This window comes from Mya arenaria, chromosome 2 (genome assembly GCF_026914265.1).
Source record: "Mya arenaria isolate MELC-2E11 chromosome 2, ASM2691426v1".
NCBI lineage: Eukaryota > Metazoa > Mollusca > Bivalvia > Myida > Myidae > Mya > Mya arenaria.
In genome coordinates, this window is record NC_069123.1 from 18894287 (window position 1) to 18915567 (window position 21281).

At 35.4% G+C, this 21281-nt stretch overlaps 1 protein-coding gene across 2 annotated transcripts in view; it reads left to right on the forward strand.

Moving 5' to 3' along the window:
• The window catches only part of LOC128206341 (IQ domain-containing protein E-like), a 109346-nt gene that overhangs the window by 18136 nt on the left and 69929 nt on the right, over positions 1-21281 (forward strand). For both annotated transcript variants that reach the window (XM_052908731.1, XM_052908740.1), the window contains exons 8-10: positions 1954-2027; positions 3603-3716; positions 11457-11578. In XM_052908731.1, the coding sequence (XP_052764691.1) occupies positions 1954-2027; positions 3603-3716; positions 11457-11578 (310 nt within the window). The remainder of the gene's footprint in view (positions 1-1953; positions 2028-3602; positions 3717-11456; positions 11579-21281) is intronic.

The window sequence follows — 21281 nt, forward strand, 5'->3', positions numbered from 1 at the left end:
GTCTTGTTTTTAGCTCGACTATTCAAAGAATAGGTGGGCTATACTACTCGCCCCAGCGTCGGCGTCGGCGTCGTCATGGGCGTCTGGTTTAAGTTTTAGGGCAAGTTGGGATTTTCACTTATAAGTCCAATACCTTTCATTCAATTGAGTTAATACTTCACACAGTTGTTCAGGGCCATCACATGTTGAGGTTAGATAACTCCATATTATTCTTACACAGATTATGGCCACTGATTGACTATGAAACTTAGGTTAAAGTTTTAGGGCAGGTTTGGGTTATTTATAAATAACTTCTATACCCTTTGTTCAATTGACTTAATACTTCACACAATTGTTCAGGACCATCACACAATGAGGTGACATAACTCCATATTATCCTTAATACAAGTTATGGCCTCTGATTGACTTAGGTTAAAGTTTTAGGGCAGGTTAAAGTTTTAGGGCAAGTGGGGATTTTCACTTAAAACTCCAATACCATTTATTCAATTGACTTAATACTTCACACAGTTGTTCAGAGCCATCATATAATGAGTTTAGATAACTCCATATTACCTTTTATACAAATTATGGCCCCTGATTGACTATGGAACTTAGGTTAAAGTTTTAGGGCAGGTTGGGATATTTATTAATAACTAGCTATACCCTTCATTCAATTGACTTAATACTTCACACAATTGTTCAGGACCATCACCCAATGAGTTTACAAACTCCATATCCTTAATACAAGTTACGGCCCCTGATTGACTTAGGTTAATGTTTTAGGCAAGTAAACGTTAAGGGCAAGTTGGGATTTTAATAAAAAAAACTTCTATACCGTACATTCAATGCACTTAATTAAATTCAAAATTATTTACGACCATCTTACAACAAGAAACATAACTCCATTTTAACCCTAAATACAAATTATGTCCCTTGAATATATATATATATATTTTTTAATTTCTTTTGACAGGCACATTTTTACATTCTTAACCAGTTTTTTACCAAGGGAAAACAAGGAGGGCTATACTATATGGCCCTTGATTTTTTTTATTTTTTTTTGATTTTTTAAAATTTTATTTTAATTTCTTATGAAAGGCATATTTGTATACTCTTTACCACATTTTCATAATTGGAAATCAAGTTACTTGAATGACTTGCATCATTTTTTCGGGTGGTGGGAGGGCAGCATCAAAGTCACCTTATGTATTGAATAATTTTAGTTAGGTTTGACATAAATAGACCAAACTTGGTAATATTACATTGTTATTGTATTCACTTCTAAGTCAAAGCGGCGAAGTCGAGCGCGCTGTCTAACGACAGCTCTTGTTTAGCACTTTGCCACATTCTTTTATACTTTACTGTAGGTGTTGACATTTTAAGAACAAACAAGTACGATATAAGGTATATATATTTGCTTTACAAAACTTATCATTCTCGACAGGTTATCGTTTACGATACACCGTCAGAAAGAATATTTTGCTTTGTTTCAGTATTGCATGGTTTTAATTAACCATCGCCATTTTCATGAAAATAATTTGTCCCTTTCAACAAATATTGTGGCCAATGGTGGCAGACGATTTTAACATTTTTTCAATGCGTCCTATAACCCATAACATAGATTGAAAGAAATTTTCTCGAGTTTTTTTATATTTTTTTGCCTGGGTCTTATAACCACTATCGTCTTACAACCAGTCATTTAGAGTACATCAATCAATTAGAGATTAAAAATGAAGCTGCTTTAGAAAACAATTTTGGAGAAAAACATTTGCTGTATTAAAAGGTGTGGTTTTAATCATTGCTATGACCGGAAGAACATGTTGCCTTTGCATCTTGAACTGGATATGAGAAGAAAAATCTCTTAAATCATTCATGTTGCTTTAAAATTTGGAAATATTTTGAGTTGTTGTATGATAAAAAGCATAGATGTATGATAGAAGTCAAAATCAAAATTGTTCACCCCTTCTCCTTAAGCCAAGGCGTCCCCGGGCACCCCAGCCTACAAGTCACAGGAAGAGTACTATGAACAGATATTGGAGTTCAAGAGAGTAAGTACCTGAACGTTATGTTTACATGTACATGTAATATAGGCAAATGTTTCTCTTATATTGAATAAACCTATTTTATATCATGCATGTAAGTGAAAGACAGGAAAATATTGGTGAATGGTATATTGATCATTTCCACTCAGACTTGAGAAGAACTACTTTTTGCAAGTATTTATTAACATGCAGTTAAAACTCATCTTTAAATGACTTTGTGCGCAGAAACAAATTTAGTGTTTTTAAATGCTCAACACATTTTGATTAAAAGCACTTTAATATCTTCCCTACCCTATTTGTGAAGCTTATTTCCATTTCTTCATTCAAGGATTTTGTTTACCTTTGGGATTTCATGAACTTTGCTCACATGCCCTACTGCATTCGTACAGCATAAATGCAAGAAAAAATGTCCTTAATCAAAACTAGTGAAATGAATGAAGGATACTAGCTTAGGCTCACCTTTGCGAAGGGGGACAAAAGCCCCTTTATGACATTGCACATGTGGACAATAGCTCCTTCAACAAGGGGTGTTTACAGTAAAATCATATATATTTGTCTGCACGAATTTTTTGTTTTGTTGGAAAATAAACATTTTCATGATTACTTATGATAATAGATATTGCATTTATTTTTTCCCCCTCTTATTTCAATCATATAGATAATAATCAATTTATAACATCCGGCATGAAAAAACTTCATCTCAATGCTTAAGAATGTAAGTGGCATTTCTGCCTGCATGTTGCAAAAACATTCTTTTTCTGTTTTAACACAGCTGTTGCTAAAAAAAAAACTTGGATAATTGCTTGTTCGTAGGACAGTTAAAATTATCACATTCATATTTATAATAAAAATATTTGTAGTGTGCTTTCGCCAAATTTTCTCAGGTCACTTTGATCCAAATCTAGGTTAAGAAACTGTTTACATGTGAGGTTGTTAAGCAAACTGAGGCTCACAAAGTTGTCAATATTGTATTTGTGAAGTTTCCATCCAAGAAATTCATTAAGGTAAGTGACCCACCACGAAAAATGATTTAACAGTATTTTGCAAAAATGAAATAAACTTTTAGAGATGGAATAAAACTAAAACGAGAATTCATTGGCTGTTCAACCTGATTTCATTGGATATAACAATAGGGCCCAGAGGGGTGCATGTATTGATCATTTGCTTGTTTGTTTTGATCTGACATCTTTACAACAGGAATAATTGCAAAATGAATTAAAAAACGTGTTCCAAAAAACTTATCACTCGGCCTGACCATCTGAGACAATTAACTCGCCTGATCTGAAATTAACTCGCCTCAGGTGAACAGGCAACCTTTAGTTTCCATCCATGACCTTTTTGCCACTGTATGGCTGTTTTTAGCCAATACAGTTTACAAGGACCAACAATTAAAGCTCTATGTTTTATATGTTGAGGAAATATCAATAAACATGAATATAAAGATGAACATATGAATGTGAACATGGATATAAACTTCCTTGAAATATCCAACATCTTAGAGACCCAATGTTTAAAGTGTTAATTTGCTGTTAATATATGTAAAACACATATTTGAGAACATCGTATTTCCTATTTTTGCAGCAAGTGAAGGAGATGCAACAGGAATCGTCAACAATGAGGGCAAAAATTCGGAGGGTGGAGGAGGATAACTTGAAGAAAGAGAAGGAGATTGACTCACTCCTCCATCCACATAAGGTAACACATGGAGATTGACTCACTCCTTTATCTACATAAGGTAACACATGAAGATTGACTCACTCCTCGATCCACATAAGGTAACACATGGAGATTGACTCACTCCTTTATCTACATAAAGTAACACATGGAGATTGGCTCACTCCTTTATTTACATAAGGTAACACATGAAGATTGACTCACTCCTTCATCTACATAAGGTAACACTTGGAGATTGAGTCACTCCTTCATCCACATAAGGTAACACATGGAGATTGACTCACTCCTTCATCTACATAAGGTAACACTTGGAGATTGACTCACTCCTTCATCTACATAATGTAACACATGGAGGTTGTCTCACTCCTTTATCTAAATAAGGTAACACATGGAGATTGACTCACTCCTCCATTCACATAAGGTAACACATGGATATTGACTCACTCCTTTATCTACATAAGGTAACACATGAAGATTGACTCACTCCTTTATCTACATAAGGTAACACTTGGAGATTGACTCACTCCTTTATCTACATAAGGTAACACTTGGATATTGACTCACTCCTTTATCTACATAAGGTAACACATGGAAATTGGCTCACTCCTTTATCTACATAAGGTAACACATGAAGATTGACTCACTCCTTCATCTACATAAGGTAACACTTGGATATTGACTCACTCCTTTATCTACATAAGGTAACACTTGGATATTGACTCACTCCTTCATCTACATAAGGTAACACTTGGATATTGACTCACTCCTTCATCTACATAAGGTAACACTTGGATATTGACTCACTCCTTTATCTACATAAGGTAACACATGGAAATTGTCTCACTCCTTTATCTACATAAGGTAACACATGGATATTGACTCACTCCATTATCTACATAAGGTAACACATGGAAATTGGCTCACTCCTTTATCTACATAAGGTAACACATGAAGATTGACTCACTCCTTCATCTACATAAGGTAACACTTAGAGATTGAGTCACTCCTTCATCTACATAAGGTAACATGTGGAGATTGACTCACTCCTTCATCTACATAAGGTAACACATAGATATTGACTCACTCCTTTATCTACATAAGGTAACACATGGAGATTGACTCACTCCTCCATCCACATAAGGTAACACTTGGAGATTGACTCACTCCTCCATCCACATAAGGTAACACATGGAGATTGACTCACTCCTTCATCTACATAAGGTAACATGTGGAGATTGACTCACTCCTTCATCTACATAAGGTAACACATTGAGATTGACTCACTCCTTCATTGACTCACTCCTTCATCTACATAAGGTAACACATGGAGATTGACTCACTCCTTTATCTACATAAGGTAACACATGGAGATTGACTCACTCCTTCATCTACATAAGATAACACTTGGAGATTGAGTCACTCCTTCATCTACATAAGGTAACACATGAAGATTGACTCACTCCTTCATCTACATAAGGTAACACATTGAGATTGACTCACTCCTTCATTGACTCACTCCTTCATCTACATAAGGTAACACATGGAGATTGACTCACTCCTTTATCTACATAAGGTAACACATGGAGATTGACTCACTCCTTCATCTACATAAGATAACACTTGGAGATTGAGTCACTCCTTCATCCACATAAGGTAACACTTGGAGATTGACTCACTCCTTCATCTACATAAGGTAACACTTGGAGATTGACTCACTCCTCCATCCACATAAGATAACACTTGGAGATTGACTCACTCCTTCATCCACATAAGGTAACACATGAAGATTGACTCACTCCTCCATCCACATAAGGTAACACTTGGAGATTGGCTCACTCCTTCATCTACATAAGGTAACACATAAAGATTGGCTCACTCCTTCATCCACATAAGGTAACACATGGAGAATGACTCACTCCTCCATCCACATAAGGTAACACATGGAGATTGACTCACTCCTCCATCTACATCAGGTAACACATGAAGATTGACTCCCTCCTCCATCCACATAAGGTAACACTTAGAGATTGACTCACTCCTCCATCTACATAAGGTAACACTTGGAGATTGACTCACTCCTCCATCCACATAAGGTAACACATGAAGATTGACTCACTCCTTCGGTAACACATGAAGATTGGCTCACTCCTCCATTCACATAAGGTTACACATGATGATTGACTCACTCCTTCATCCACATAAGGTAACACATGAAGATTGACTCACTCCTTCATCCACATAAGGTAACACATAAAAATTGGCTCACTCCTTCATCCACATAAGGTAACACATAAAGATTGGCTCACTCCTTCATCCACATAAGGTAACACTTGGCGATTGGCTCACTCCTTCATCCACATAAGGTAACACATGAAGATTGACTCACTCCTTCATCTACATAAGGTAACACTTGGAGATTGGCTCACTCCTTCATCCATATAAGGTAACACATGAAGATTGACTCACTCCTTCATCCACATAAGGTAACACATGAAAATTGGCTCACTCCTTCATCCACATAAGGTAACACATAAAGATTGGCTCACTCCTTCATCCACATAAGGTAACACTTGGCGATTGGCTCACTCCTTCATCCACATAAGGTAACACATGAAGATTGACTCACTCCTTCATCTACATAAGGTAACACTTGGAGGTTGTCTCACTCCTTCATCCACATAAGGTAACACATAAAGATTGGCTCACACCTCCATCTACATTAGGTAACACTTGGAGATTGACTCACTCCTTCATCCACATAAGGTAACACTTTGAGATTGGCTCACTCCTTCATCTACATTAGGTAACACTTGGAGATTGACTCACTCCTTCATCCACATAAGGTAACACTTTGAGATTGGCTCACTCCTTCATCTACATAAGGTAACACTTGGAGATTGACTCATTCCTTCATCCACATAAGGTAACACATAAAGATTGGCTCACTCCTCCATCAACATAAGGTAACACTTGGAGATTGACTCACTCCTTCATCCACATAAGGTAACACATGAAGATTGGCTCACTCCTTCATGTACATAATGTAACACTTGCAGATTGACTCACTCCTTCATCAATATAAGGTAACACTTGGAGATTGACTCACTCCTTCATTCACATAAGGTAACACTTGGAGATTGACTCACTCCTTCATATACATAAGGTAACACTTGGAGATTGACTCCTTCATCCACATAAGGTAACACTTGGAGATTGACTCACTCCTTCATCTACATGAGGTAACACTTGGAGATTGAGTCACTCCTTCATCCACATAAGATAACACATAAAGATTGGCTCACTCCTCCATCAACATAAGGTAACACTTGGAGATTGACTCACTCCTTCATCCACATAAGGTAACACATGAAGATTGACTCAATCCTTTATCTACATAAGGTAACACATGAAGATTGACTCTCTCCTTCATCCACATAAGGTAACACATGAAGATTGACTCACTCCTCCATCAACAAAAGGTAACACTTGGAGATTGGCTCACTCATTCATCCACATAAGGTAATGCTTGGAGATTGACTCACTCTTTCATCTACATAAGGTAATACTTGGAGATTGACTCACTCCTTCATCCACATAAGGTAACGCTTGGAGATTGACTCACTCCTACATCCACATAAGGTAACGCTTGGAGATTGACTCACTCCTTCATCCACATAAGGTAACACTTGGAGATTGACTCACTCCTTCATCCACATAAGATAACACTTGGAGATTGACTCACTCCTACATCCACATAAGATAACACTTGGAGATTGACTCGCTCCTTCATCCACATAAGGTAACGCTTGGAGATTGACTCACTCCTACATCCACATAAGGTAACGCTAAGAGATTGACTCACTCCTTCATCCACATAAGGTAACACTTGGAGATTGACTCACTCCTTCATCCACATAAGGTAACGCTTGGAGATTGACTCACTCCTACATCCACATAAGATAACACTTGGAGATTGGCTCACTCATTCATCCACATAAGGTAATGCTTGGAGATTGACTCACTCTTTCATCTACATAAGATAACACTTGGAGATTGACTCACTCCTTCATCCACATAAGGTAACGCTTGGAGATTGACTCACTCCTACATCCACATAAGATAACACTTGGAGATTGACTCACTCCTTCATCTACATAAGGTAACATATGAAGATTGACTCATTCCTTCGTCCACATTAGGTTACACACAGGGTTTCCGCCAGGTAGTTCATAAGGCATGTTGGAAGGGGAGGGTTTGGGAGGGTTGTCCCCTCTTGCCGTCGATTTTTTTTATTTTCGTATCCAAAAGGTGCAATTTCCTGCATTTTAAACAAGTTTACAGTTATTTTCCTATGATTGAGAATTACCACGGACCTATAAACCATGGATTGGCAACTGCCCCATATCGGTGAAATGATAAGAAATAATAATTTACCCACAATCCTTAGCGCGCTCTCGGCAAATATCGGAAAATTCCGCCGAATCTCCACTCGGTTATTAACGGCGATTTTCGATTATTTCCGCCAACTCTGCTAATAATGCCTTGTTCATTATAGATTTAATCATAATTAATAACTGTGAATTTAATCAGATTCCATTGGACTATTATCAACACAAATGAAAGTACCGCCGGTTGAGTCAATTTTAATTAATGTTTTCCTACATGTATATATTCGGCCGATGTCAGACGTCTCGAAAATGACCATAGGTTGAATTAGATCTCGGAATGAAATCCCGCTGCACACGTGAGTTTGAGATTATCGCATAAACACAGATGAAAGTTGCCAATCTATGGTTTATAGGTCCATGGAATTACCAACTCAAGTTTGATTAGCATTAAAAATATTTGTGAAAAGGTTTAATGGTTTCTCTTCATTAATTATTGGTATTTCTCAAGTTTTCCAACAATACAATATCGAGGATATTGATCGACTCATGTTTCGATTAGTACGGGTATTATTTATATTGACACCGTTGACGTCACAGCAAAACGTGTAAAGCACACTGCATGCAGGAACACAAAAGAGCCCGGAGCAAAGTGACTGCTCGTGGGTGTATTCGTATTTAAAACTGCAACAGCTAATATTTTTAAAGCTGGGTCGGCTAAATAATAATTTAAAGGGAATGTAATGTGTATTTTCAGATATAATTATCTTTTTTCTAAATAAATTAAAAGAACGATAAAATAATCAAAGTTTAATAATAAGCAACATAAAATATAACTTTACACTTTCAAATTAAAGACGGGAACGCGACTCAATAACATACGATGACATAGCATAACCCTTGTTTATAATAACACAAATATCTTAACACGGTTCTCAATTATAATTTAATAATTGGATAACAAACGGACTCGGGATTAAGAAACAAAATAAAACGACACATTACTTATGTTACCGAAATCAATTAACACTTATTGTTTACTTTGCGTTCATAGATGATTATAGGGATGAAGCATACATGCCATATCCTCCGGCGGGGGGAAAAATCCCCCGGAATTTCGATCCATCCCCCGGAATTATAAAATAAAAAATAATTTTTTTTTTTTTTTTAGAAATTTTGCATCAGGCAATAATGACAAAGTAAGTGAAACCACAGTATGTGACTGAATGTAAAGAAACAACTCCACAAGGGTGAAATGCCAAAAGGAAACTTTTACAACAAGTGATAATTAATTTGTAGTAATTATCAAAGGCAAAGAAATATTACTCTTTTGGAAGGAAGAAATTAATAATATTTATTCTATTCTCTTATTGTCTGAAAGTCATCAAGCTGATAGAATTAAGCACAATTTTTTTTTAAAAGACTTTGGAGGAAGGTAAATTTAATTTAATTGTCTCGAAAACATATTTTTCCAATGACATATTTTGTTCTGAAAGTGCATTACAGTATGACATGACAGTGTATCATAAGAATATGATAAATCATGACATAGAATAATTCTGTATAATGAAAAAGTTAAGAGGTTTTCAAAGCAAACTATATGTGAATACATTTTTTCGTACTTGCGTCTAAAATACTTCGCCAACTTAGACCTGCTAAAAAAATCCCCCTGAATTTTCAGCCTTTTGAACAAAGCCCCCTGAATGGTCTCCAGAAAATATGGCATGTATGATGAAGGTCGCAATTACGACAGTGGTGTTTTTCACACATTCCCATTTTGATAAAGAATGGGAGGAGTTTGGTTATTTGAACTGTTGAACCTCACCGACACGCCTTCATGCTGTCGTTGATCCTGAATGGCTGATACAAATGCCGTAATAGTCCCGACACGCCTTCTGGCTGTCAGTCAACCATTGCAACGGTTGCAAACGCAACAAAACTGTGTATTGTCAAAACTGATGATTGTTTTGATAAGGCTTGTTGCTACCCAGATTAAAGCATGTCGGCATAATTAACGCGTGTCGGTAATTAGCCATGCCAGCGGAAGGCACGTCGGACCCGACAAGCCATAAAGGGCTGGCGGAAACCCTGTACACATGACGACATTGACTCATTCCTTCATCCACATAAGGTAACGCCCCTTCCCCCACCCACATTTTTAAAACAAATAATCCCAGGCTAATTAATAATGATGGGGGAACTTTTACTTATGATAAAGTAGAAAAAAAAAAAAAAAAAAAAAAATATTGGTCATGTGAAAGCCTTCCTAAGGTAACACTGTGAGGCACAATGTTTGAACAGATTTATAAATTGGGGGAAATTGACTCGATCCTTCATCCATAAGAGGAAACACTGGAAGACACAATGTTTGTAGATATGTTATTTATGGGAGAGATCATGCCTACAGCATAACAAGGTATATTTCACCTGAGAGGTCTTACTTTTACTTTTAGCTTGCCTGTTGTTCAAAGTACAGTTCTTTTTTTAGCCTAGGGGTTGTCAGTAATGGTGGCATTGTTGTTGTCATGCATGAACTCTTATAGTGGCCATTATTGCAAAATTTGAATTTCTAATGATAATGTCATGAAACTTTGTACACACATGTGTAGCAGCAAGTCGTACACCATATGTGAAGCAAGTCGTACACACAGATGTGTAGCAAGCCGTACACACATATGTGAAGCAAGTTGTACACACATGTGTAGCAAGTCGTACACACAGATGTGTAGCAAGTCGTACACACATATGAAGCAAGTTGTACACACATGTGGAGCAAGTCCTACACACAGATGTGTAGCAAGTTGTACACACATGTGAAGCAAGTCGTACACACAGATGTGTAGCAAGTCGTACACCATATGTGAAGCAAGTCGTACACACATATGTGTAGCATGTCGTACACACATATGTGAAGCAAGTAGTACACACATGTGAAGCAAGTCGTACACACAGATGTGTAGCAAGTCGTACACACATGTGAAGCAAGTTGTACACACATGTGAAGCAAGTCGTACACACATATGTTCGTAAGTCGTACACACAGATGTGTAGCAAGTCGTACACACACATGTGTAGCAAGTCGTACACACACATGTGTAGCAAGTCGTACACACACATGTGTAGCAAGTCTTACACACATGTGTAGCAAGATAAGACATTTATCTGGTTATGCAGCTAGATTTAAAAAAAAACTAAAAAGCATTCGCATCCGTTTATAGTTCTCTTGAGGCTATTTTGCAACAAACCATTGTTATCTATTCACTGATCTGTGTTAACATGTGTTGTGTCACCAGGTATTGCATGTCTTTGACCTTTATGTTGTACCAAAATGACCCAACATTTTCTATGGCTTATTTGTACAAGGATATATTTGCAGAGTGAGGAGTTACGTCGTACACTTGCAGACAAGCGGCCAGACTCAGGCTCGGTAATCCACAGTCTCAAACAGAAAATACTCAAGCTTGAGACACAGCTCAGGGACAAGGAAGGTGCTTACATGTAAGTAGGAACTTTGTAGATTTGTTTAAATTATTGATTTTTAAAAATTAACTCCTTTTGCTGTGCAGGGCGAGATACATCTTCTAAACCACCATGAAATATGCTGCAAATATTCACTTTCTTAAGACATTGGGAAGAACATACATTTTAGTCAACCATCTCAAAGCCAACACCACAAATATGTTGTATTTGGTCATCAATGAATTATCTTAAGGTTTCTACTGAATGAATACTTTGCTGTTTAAAAGCGACAATATGAATAATGTAAATATTGTTGCCTGGTAACCCATGTAATTTTGGTATCATTTGAAAAGGTATTGCTTGCTGACTACTTATATTTGAAATATTTGAAAATACACTACAAATAAATTCATGCAGTGTGTGTTTAAAGCTCTACTTTTTGAAAAGTCAGAGTCTGACCTTGTTGTAAGCACACAAGTCAGTATCTCAGCAAATACATTATTTATTTAAGGGCTCCCAACCATCCAACCTTAGTAATTAATTAAGTTAGAATTCTCTATTCTATTTGAATATAATGCAAATTATTGCTCTTTATTATTTGACTTAGAAATTCTGGTTTAGGTTTTGCATATAAGTACAAATAAGTTTAAATCTGTGCAACTACATGATGTATTCCATTGAAACTTCATACAATGACATCCAACCATACAACCTACTTAATTAATCAAGTTAGATAACTCTATTTGCCATTTAATGCAAGTATTGGATCTTTATTAGTTGACTTAGATAATATTCTGTTTGAGATTGTGCATGTAAACATAAATCAATGTCTCAGCAATCAAATCAATTGGATACAGGAAATGAAATGATCTAATTTCAATCTTTCAAGGCTAAAAAACACTGGTTTGTAACTTTGTATTCTGTTCTTGGTATAACTTTTACTTTCTTAAAGTGACGCTCTTATTCAAAATCAATCAGACACATGAATAAAAAACATAAATTTTCAATAATGCATTTATGGAAAATATTAATTACTGACTACAAGATTGTAACCATGTATTTAATAACAGAAAGCGCAAAATATTAAATGATTGGTGAATGCTAAAAGATTTACTGTGGTCTAGTTTGGTCTCATGAGGTAGAAATACCGTGCTTTATGCTAATTTTTCAAATTAAACTGGGTATCCTTCATAAGAACCGTTGTTTTTTATTCATCCATTTTAGCTCGACTATTCGAGGAATAAGGAGAGCACCCGTGCCAAAAAAAAGCTCAGCTTTCTAAAAAGCGCAGCTTTAGCTTAGCTAAAGCTATGCTTTTCAAAAAGCTGTGTTTTTTTAGCTAAGCTATTTTGAAAAAGCTTAGCAAAAGCTGTGTTTTTTATAGAAAGGTTAGCAAAAGCTGTGCTTTTTAATAATAGCTTAGCTAAAGCTATGTTTTTTTCTCTAAAAAGCTGCGCTTTTTCTTCAAAGCTGCGCTTTTTAAAAAAGAGCTGAACAAAAGCTATGTTCTTTTCTCTAAAAGCTGAGTTTTTTCTTCTAAGCTGCGCTTTTTGTTTATGAAGATGCGTTTTTTAAATCAAAGCTTAGCTAAAACTGCGTCTTTTGACTAGGTAAAAGATTGCCTCTTAGAAAAGCTGCGTCTTTTTCATATTAGCTGCGTCTTTTCCAAAATTAAAATTGGGTAAGTATTTCTTTAAAAGACTAAGCTTTTGGAGAAAAACAAAGGTTTATATTGTGAAATTCATTTTCAAAATTTTATTATTTATTTATAACACAGTTATTAAAATAGAAATTCCAAATATTTTTCTGTGTTTTTTTTTATTCAGAACGCAGGTGTCTGAAAATATAGCATTTTCCTAAATACCTTTAAATTGTTTTGAAAATGTGTCCCATCTCATCAGGTCCTGATTATTCTATTTTGGATTTTTTATTTTAAACTAAAATTGAATCCATGTTGGTCAAGTTATTCTTTGTCTCTGTACATGCTGATTCGATTTAAAATAAGACAATTTTTGGCTGTCTTTGGCATTTAACCAGTGCCATTAAACTGGGTTTATGTTTAAACTTTTTGCTACTCAGAGCTAGTTTCTGTAGTTTTTGGCATAAATATTTTGGCAGGAACAAAAGATACATCTTTTTTATTTGCATCCCTTTTAAAAGTATCTTTAGTTTTATTGATAATCTACTGTCATTTAAGAGTGCATTTTAAGTGTATCTTTTTACTAAGAAGTGCATCTTTTAGTTTAGGTAAAAAAAAGTAGTATCTTTGTGTAATAAAGTAAACATTTATGAAATATACACATAAATACAAGAATATGAATGAATGAATGAATGAATGAATGAATGAATGAATGAATGAATGAATGAATGAATGAATGAATGAATGAATCAATCAATCAATCAATCAATCAATCAATCAATCAATCAATCAATCAATCAATCAATCAACCAACCAGTAAATAAGCATTTTATTATTGATCAATATACCTTCAGACTAAAATAAAATAAAATAATGAAATAAAAAGAAAGATTATTTTAAAAATCAAAAATATATTATATTTTTTTATTTAAATCAAAAGAACACATTTTACTTATAGGCAATAATCAATTGCATGTAATAACAACATTTATAGAATTATTATTCCTTAAATTTCTTGTAATGCCACTACCAAATTCTTTGTCATTTCCTTTCCAATTTTACAACATGCATGATAAGCCTGATCTTATCTGATTGTACCAAGGACCAATTAAATCTCAGCATTTAGGGAGCCAATTTCAAATCAAAGCTACTGGTAGCCATTTTGTTGGGATTTCATTAAAAGAATTATGATGATGTTTTAATTAATAAATGAATTCACACCAATTAAAACAAATTAATAGTAAAGGGATTAGTGAAGTAAAATATTGATCATTAGATCAGATAAATATGAACTATGATTAGAAACATGACATACCACTATTGGATGATTTGTGATAAACTGACATGTGAAAGCACTCAGGTCATGGTATGTATTCTTTATTTCAGTTGTTAATTTCACTGTTATGACACTTGACTACTTGTGGGACTTTTATTTGTCAACTTTCAATCTAGTGCTCATATTTTAATAAATAACAATGCTGTTGTAGATAGTAGCTGGATGTAGGATTATTGGTCCCAGATATTAGATTTAGGTAGTTTTAAAACTCTATGAAGATGCACTTGTTTTCAGCCTTATATATATGTTAATATCATATTAACATATTAAGCTGAAATTGCCATGTTTCCATACATATGCACACTAGCACCTTTAATGCTATACAAATGATTACAGTGTTGGTTTTTGGAGGGGTCATAAAACTGCCATCTGCCACATGGCTTACCAGTTATTTGAAACTGGACAAATTGGGTCAATCAATTTAAGTTGGGGTACACTCAAAAGCCCCCCCTATCAAAAGCCCCCCGTTCAAAAGCCCCCCCTATCAAAAGCCCCCCGTTCAAAAGCCCCCCCTCAAAATGGGCAAGTGGTTCAAAAGCCCCCCCACTAAAAAAATAAATACATATATATATATTTTTATAACATTTTTTTTAAATATTATGATGAAATTTAATATAACCATTAATATATATATATGTTTTTTTCAATGGTCACTTTTTTTAGTTTACAAAACTGTTCAATACCGTTAATTAATGTATAACATGTACAGTACTTTTTTACTTTTAAATTTTCAAGCAATTTTCTTCGAAGCAATAAAAAATATATTTGTTTTATTGTCATTTTTTAGGCGATTGGTTTACTCAATTTGGCAATATTTTATCATTAATTACGATTGACATTTTAGCTAATAAATATTCATGAGGTATCAATTATTTCAATAATCAGTGATGAATGTGTTAACTAAGCTTTGAATAATTGCTGTTTTATGATTTTATGTTGTTAGCTGTGTCAGATAATGATATTGATTGTTTCTTTGATCTGCTATTGATGTACCAATTATTTAATTACAAACATGGCCATGCTAACCTGCTAATTATAATTAAAGAATTAACTACAATTTATTAAAGTTACATCTTTGAATTCTGTGTAACATCAAACGAGCAACATCAAATAAATGGTTTTCACAAGTAAGCAAACTGAAAATTTCTTTATATTTTCCTGTGTATAAAATGGCTTTAGAATTCTGTATCATCATTCACTTTCCAACTTTTCAATCGTGTTCTCATGTGTGTTTGTTATCATGGAATTAATTAAGAATAACAGTGGTGGACTGAAATTGTGTTTAAATGGATATATGTATACGAAGAAGAACACCAAGAAGACATCCATACGCTGGGAATGTTCTCAGAAACGTGGACTTGACTGTCTCGGAGCTGTCAATACTGACATAGAGGTGAGTTCATATGAAATTGTTTATATGTTTTAAACAAAATGAACGGTAAACATGTAGACTCAGATAAGGGTTGTGTAGCCCTTAATCTTGGTTTACTTATGTTTACCGTTATTTTATTATTATTTGGTACAACTTTATTTTATTAAACAATGTTGTTGGCAGTGATTTCATGTTGAAGTCTTGTTTTATTTGGGATTTTCTAAGCACAAGTTGTGAAAAAATCATAAAAACCTACCGAATAGAATTTATTTGATAACTGTTGTACACATGTCTAAATTTCGTGTTTTTTTCTACTTAAAGGTACAAACAGTTCTATCCTCAAAAGACCACAACCATGAGGCTGACTTTGACAAGATTGAGGCGACCAAAGCTGTCAATGTGATGAAAAACGGGGCTAACATCAGCCGAGGACGCCCTCAACAACTTGTAGTTGACGTGCTACAACCACTACCTGTGGAAGTCCGGGCAGCAGCTGGGACAACAAATGCAGTGAAACAGAGAATCAGAAGACAAATGAACAAGCTCCGCCCCAATATGCTAATATTCTATCAATATGCTAATATTCTATCCAAATGAAACTCCAAGCTACTTGGTGTTTCGTCAGGAATAAGATTTCCAACAAAAAATTGACCCGAAAGCACTAAAGCACTAAAGTAGCCTAATTTATCGAATTAGTGCAGGAAATTAACGTAAAATAGGGTTAAAATGTCTGATCTGGATCTACTCAATAAAATATGACAACATTCTTCAATTGGTTTAAACTTATGGAACAAAATTATATTGAGGGGGGGCTTTTGAACGGGGGGGCTTTTGATAGGGGGGGCTTTTGAACGGGGGGGCTTTTGATAGGGGGGGCTTTTGAACGGGGGGCTTTTGATAGACACTCATTTAAGTTAAGTACTAATAAAGTCATTACATATTTAAAATATGATACCCTGTTTTATTCCAGAGCTGTCAGGAATCTCTAGATTTGACAAAAATATAACAAAAGATCCTTGAGACTTGTCATTTTCCAATTTGTAGCTTTAACAGTTTCATGATTTTCTATCAATTATTTTTGCCACTGAGTAAAAGGTTATTTTATTATTGCTAAATTTGACAAATATGTACTTGTTTGTCTGTCTGTAAATACATTATGTCCAGTTACAAGGTGTCATGTAAAATTAAATATGAAATAATAAAAATATATGTAACACAAACTCATGTTTAGGAAATTTAAATAAAGCAAAATGTCTATGTATTTATTCAAATGTGTTCTATTTTTGATGGTTCAATATATTTATATAACGCGGTTTAAACACACTTGGTGCATTTTTTTTTGTTTAATTTTGTTTAAAGCGTATATTTTTGTTAAAAAATGCACTTTAGATACACTCAAGTGTGTATTTAGTGCGTTTTTTTTTGTAAAATCTTTTCTTCACCTGTGGTATTTTTAGCTCCACTGGCCGAAGGCCATGGAGCTTATGTCGTCACAGATTGTCCGTCGTGAGTGCGTGCGTGCGTGCGTGCGTGCGTGCGTGCGTGCGTGCGTAAACTTTTACTTTAAACGACATCTCCTCTGAAACTGATAAGCGGATTTTGACAAAACTTCACAGGAATGTTCCTTTGGTGGTCCTTTACCAAAATTGCTCAAATGGTTCCGGTCCATTGCACAATATGGCCGCCAGAGCTAAAAATAGCAAAATCTTTAAACGACATCTCCTCTGAAACGGTTCGGCAGATTTTGATGAAACTTGACAGTAATGTTCCTTGGGTGGTCCTTTATTAAAATTGCTCAAATGGTTCTGGTCCATTGCACAATATGGCCGCCACAGCTAAAAATAGCAAAATCTTTAAACGACATCTCCTCTGAAACGGATAGGCAGATTTTGATGAAACTTGACAGAATTGTTCCTTGGGTGGTCCTTAACCAAAATTGCTCAAATGGTTCCGGTCCGCTGCACAACATGGCTGCCAGGGCAAAAAAATAGAAAAACCTTTAAAGAACATCTTCTCAGAAACCGATGATCAGATTTTGATGAAACTTAACAGTAATGTTCCTTGGGTGGTCCTTTATTAAAATTGCTCAAATGGTTCTGGTCCATTGCACAATATGGCCGCCACAGCTAAAAATAGCAAAATCTTTAAAAGACATCTCCTCTGAAACGGATAGGCAGATTTTGATGAAACTTGACAGAATTGTTCCTTGGGTGGTCCTTAACCAAAATTGCTCAAATGGTTCCGGTCCGCTGCACAACATGGCTGCCAGGGCAAAAAAATAGAAAAACCTTTAAAGAACATCTTCTCAGAAACCGACGATCAGATTTTGATGAAACTTAACAGAAATGTTCCTTGGATGGTCCTTTATCAAATTTGCTTCAATGGTTTCGGTCCACTGCACAAGATGGCCCCCAGAGGTAAAAATAGAAAAACTTTTAAACGACTTCTCCTCAGAAACCGATGATCGTATTGCAATGAAACTTGACAGAAATGTTACTTGGGTAGTCCTTAACCAAAATAGCCCAAACAGTTCTGGTCTGCTGCACAACATGGGCACCAGAGCTAAGAATAGAAAAAAACGTTAAACTACATCTTCTCAGAAACCGATTATCAGATTTTGATGAAACTTTACATAAATGTTCATCGGGATGCCCTTTAACCAAAATTGCCCAAATGGTTCCGTTCCGCTGCACAACATGGCAGCCAGAGCTAAAAATAGGAAAAACCTTTACACCACTTCTCCTCAGAAACCGATGACCTCTTTTCGATAAAACTTGACAGAAATGTTCCTTGGGTGGTGCTCCTTTACTCAAATTGCCCAAATCATTTCGGTCCACTGCACAACATGGCAGCCAGAGCTATTAAAGTAAAAAATTTTTTTAAATAACTTCTCCTCAAAAATTGATGATTGTATTTCTATGAAACTTGACGAAAATGTTCGTTAGGTGGTCTTTGCTTGAACCTTTTGGCCAGTGGAGCACAGGCACTGATGTGCCTCTTGTTTATGAAAGTATGAGCTACGTTGTTTTTTTAACTAAAGCTGCGCTAAATTAGCTAAGCTATTTGAAAAGCTTCATCATAAAGCTAAGCTTTTGGGCCAACACCGCCATAAAGCTGCGCTTTTCATAATTAGCTAAGCTATTTCGAAGAAAAAACACAGCCCCATCCAAAAGCTAAGCTTTTGGGCCAATTCTGCCATAAAGCTGCGCTTTTCATAATTAGCTAAGCTATTTTAGAAAAAGCTAAGCTTTTGGGCCAATACTGCCATAAAGCTGCGCTTTTCATAATTAGCTAAGCTATTTTAGAAAAAGCTAAGCTTTTGGGCCAATACCGCCATAAAGCTGCGCTTTTCATAATTAGCTAAGCTATTTTAGAAAAAGCTAAGCTTTTGGGCCAATACCGCCAAAAAGCTGCGCTTTTCATAATTAGCTAAGCTATTTTAGGAAAAGCTAAGCTTTTGGGCCAATACCGCCATAAAGCTGCGCTTTTCATAATTAGCTAAGCTATTTTAGAAAAAGCTAAGCTTTTGGGCCAATACCGCCAAAAAGCATAGCTTTTCATAAAATAGCTTAGCTATTTAAGAAAAAGCGCAGCTCCATCAAAAAGCTTTGCTTTTGGGCCAATACTGCCATAAAGTTGCGTTTTTCATAATTAGCTAAGCTATTTTAGAAAAAGCTAAGCTTTTGGGCCAATACCGCCATAAAGCTGCGCTTTTCATAATTAGCTTAGCTATTTAAGAAAAAGCGCAGCTCCATCAAAAAGCTTAGCTTTTGGGCCAATACCGCCATAAAGCTGCGCTTTTCATAAAAATAGCTTAGCTATTTTGCCAAATATCACCAAGAGCTGAGCTTTTTTAAGAAATTAGCTAAGCTATTTTGGCAAAAAAGCATAGCTTTAGCGCAGCAGCTGTGTTGTTTTTTCCCAAAAAGCTGCGTTTTTTATAAAAAAAAGCTGCGCTTTTTCGGGCCAATACCGCTAAGCTTTTAGCTATGCTTTTAGCTATGCTTTTAGCTGTGCTTTTAGCTCAGCTTTTAGCTTAGCTTTAGCGAACCTTTTTTGGCACGGGAGCTATACTACTCACCCTGGCGTCGGCGTCGGCAGTGGCTTCGGCGTCGGCGTTGGCGTCACACCTTGGTTAAGGTTTTGCATGTAAGCACCTTTAAGTCATTATCTCAGTAAATACATCAGTTATTGCATTGAAACTTTGGATATGTATTCCCAACTATCTTACATACTAAATTAATGAAGTTAGATAACAATTTTTGTAATATAATGCAAATAATTGCCCTTTATTATTCGACTTAGAAATTCTGGTTAAGGTTTTGCATGTTACAGCACACATAGGTTAATATCTCAGCAACTACTTGAGGTATTGCATTGATACTTGATACAATGGTACTCAACCATCCAACCTAATAAATTAACCAAGTTAGATAACTCTAGTTTGCATTTAATGCAAATAATTGCCCTTTATTATGTGACTTAGAAACTCTGGTTAAGGTTTTGCGTGTAAGCACACATAGGTTAATATCTCAGCAAGTACTTGAGGTACTGCATTGATACTTGATACAATGGTACTCAACCATCCAACCTACTAAATTAACCAAGTTAGATAACTCTAGTTTGCATTTAATGCAAATAATTGCCCTTTATTATTTGACTTAGAAATTCTGGTTAAGGTTTTGCATGTAAGCACACATAGGTTAATATCTCAGCAACTACTTGAGGTATTGCATTGATACTTGATACAATGGTACTCAACCATCCAACCTACTAAATTAACCAAGTTAGATAACTCTAGTTTGCATTTAATGCAAATAATTGCCCTTTATTATTCAACTTAGAAATTCTGGTTAAGGTTTTGCATGTAAGCACACATAGGTTAATATCTCAGCAACTACGTGAGGTATTGCATTGAGACTTGATACAATGGTACTCAACCATCCAACCTACTAAATTAACCAAGTTAGATATCTCTAGTTTGCATTTAATGCAAATAATTGCCCTTTATTATTCGACTTAGAAATTCTGGTTAAGGTTTTGAGTGTAAGCACACATAGGTTAATATCTCAGCAACTACTTGAGGTATTGCATTGAGACTTGATACAATGGTACTCAACCATCTAACCTACTAAATTAACCAAGTTAGATATCTTTAGTTTGAATTTAATGCAAATAATTGCCCTTTATTATTCGACTTAGAAATTCTGGTTAAGGTTTTGAGTGTAAGCACACATAGGTTAATATCTCAGCAACTACTTGAGGTATTGCATTGAGACTTTATACACTGGTAGTCAACCATCCAACCTACTTAATTAACCAAGTTAGATAACTCTAGTTTGCATTTAATGCAAAATAATTGCCCTTTATTAATCGACTTAGAAATTCTGGTTAA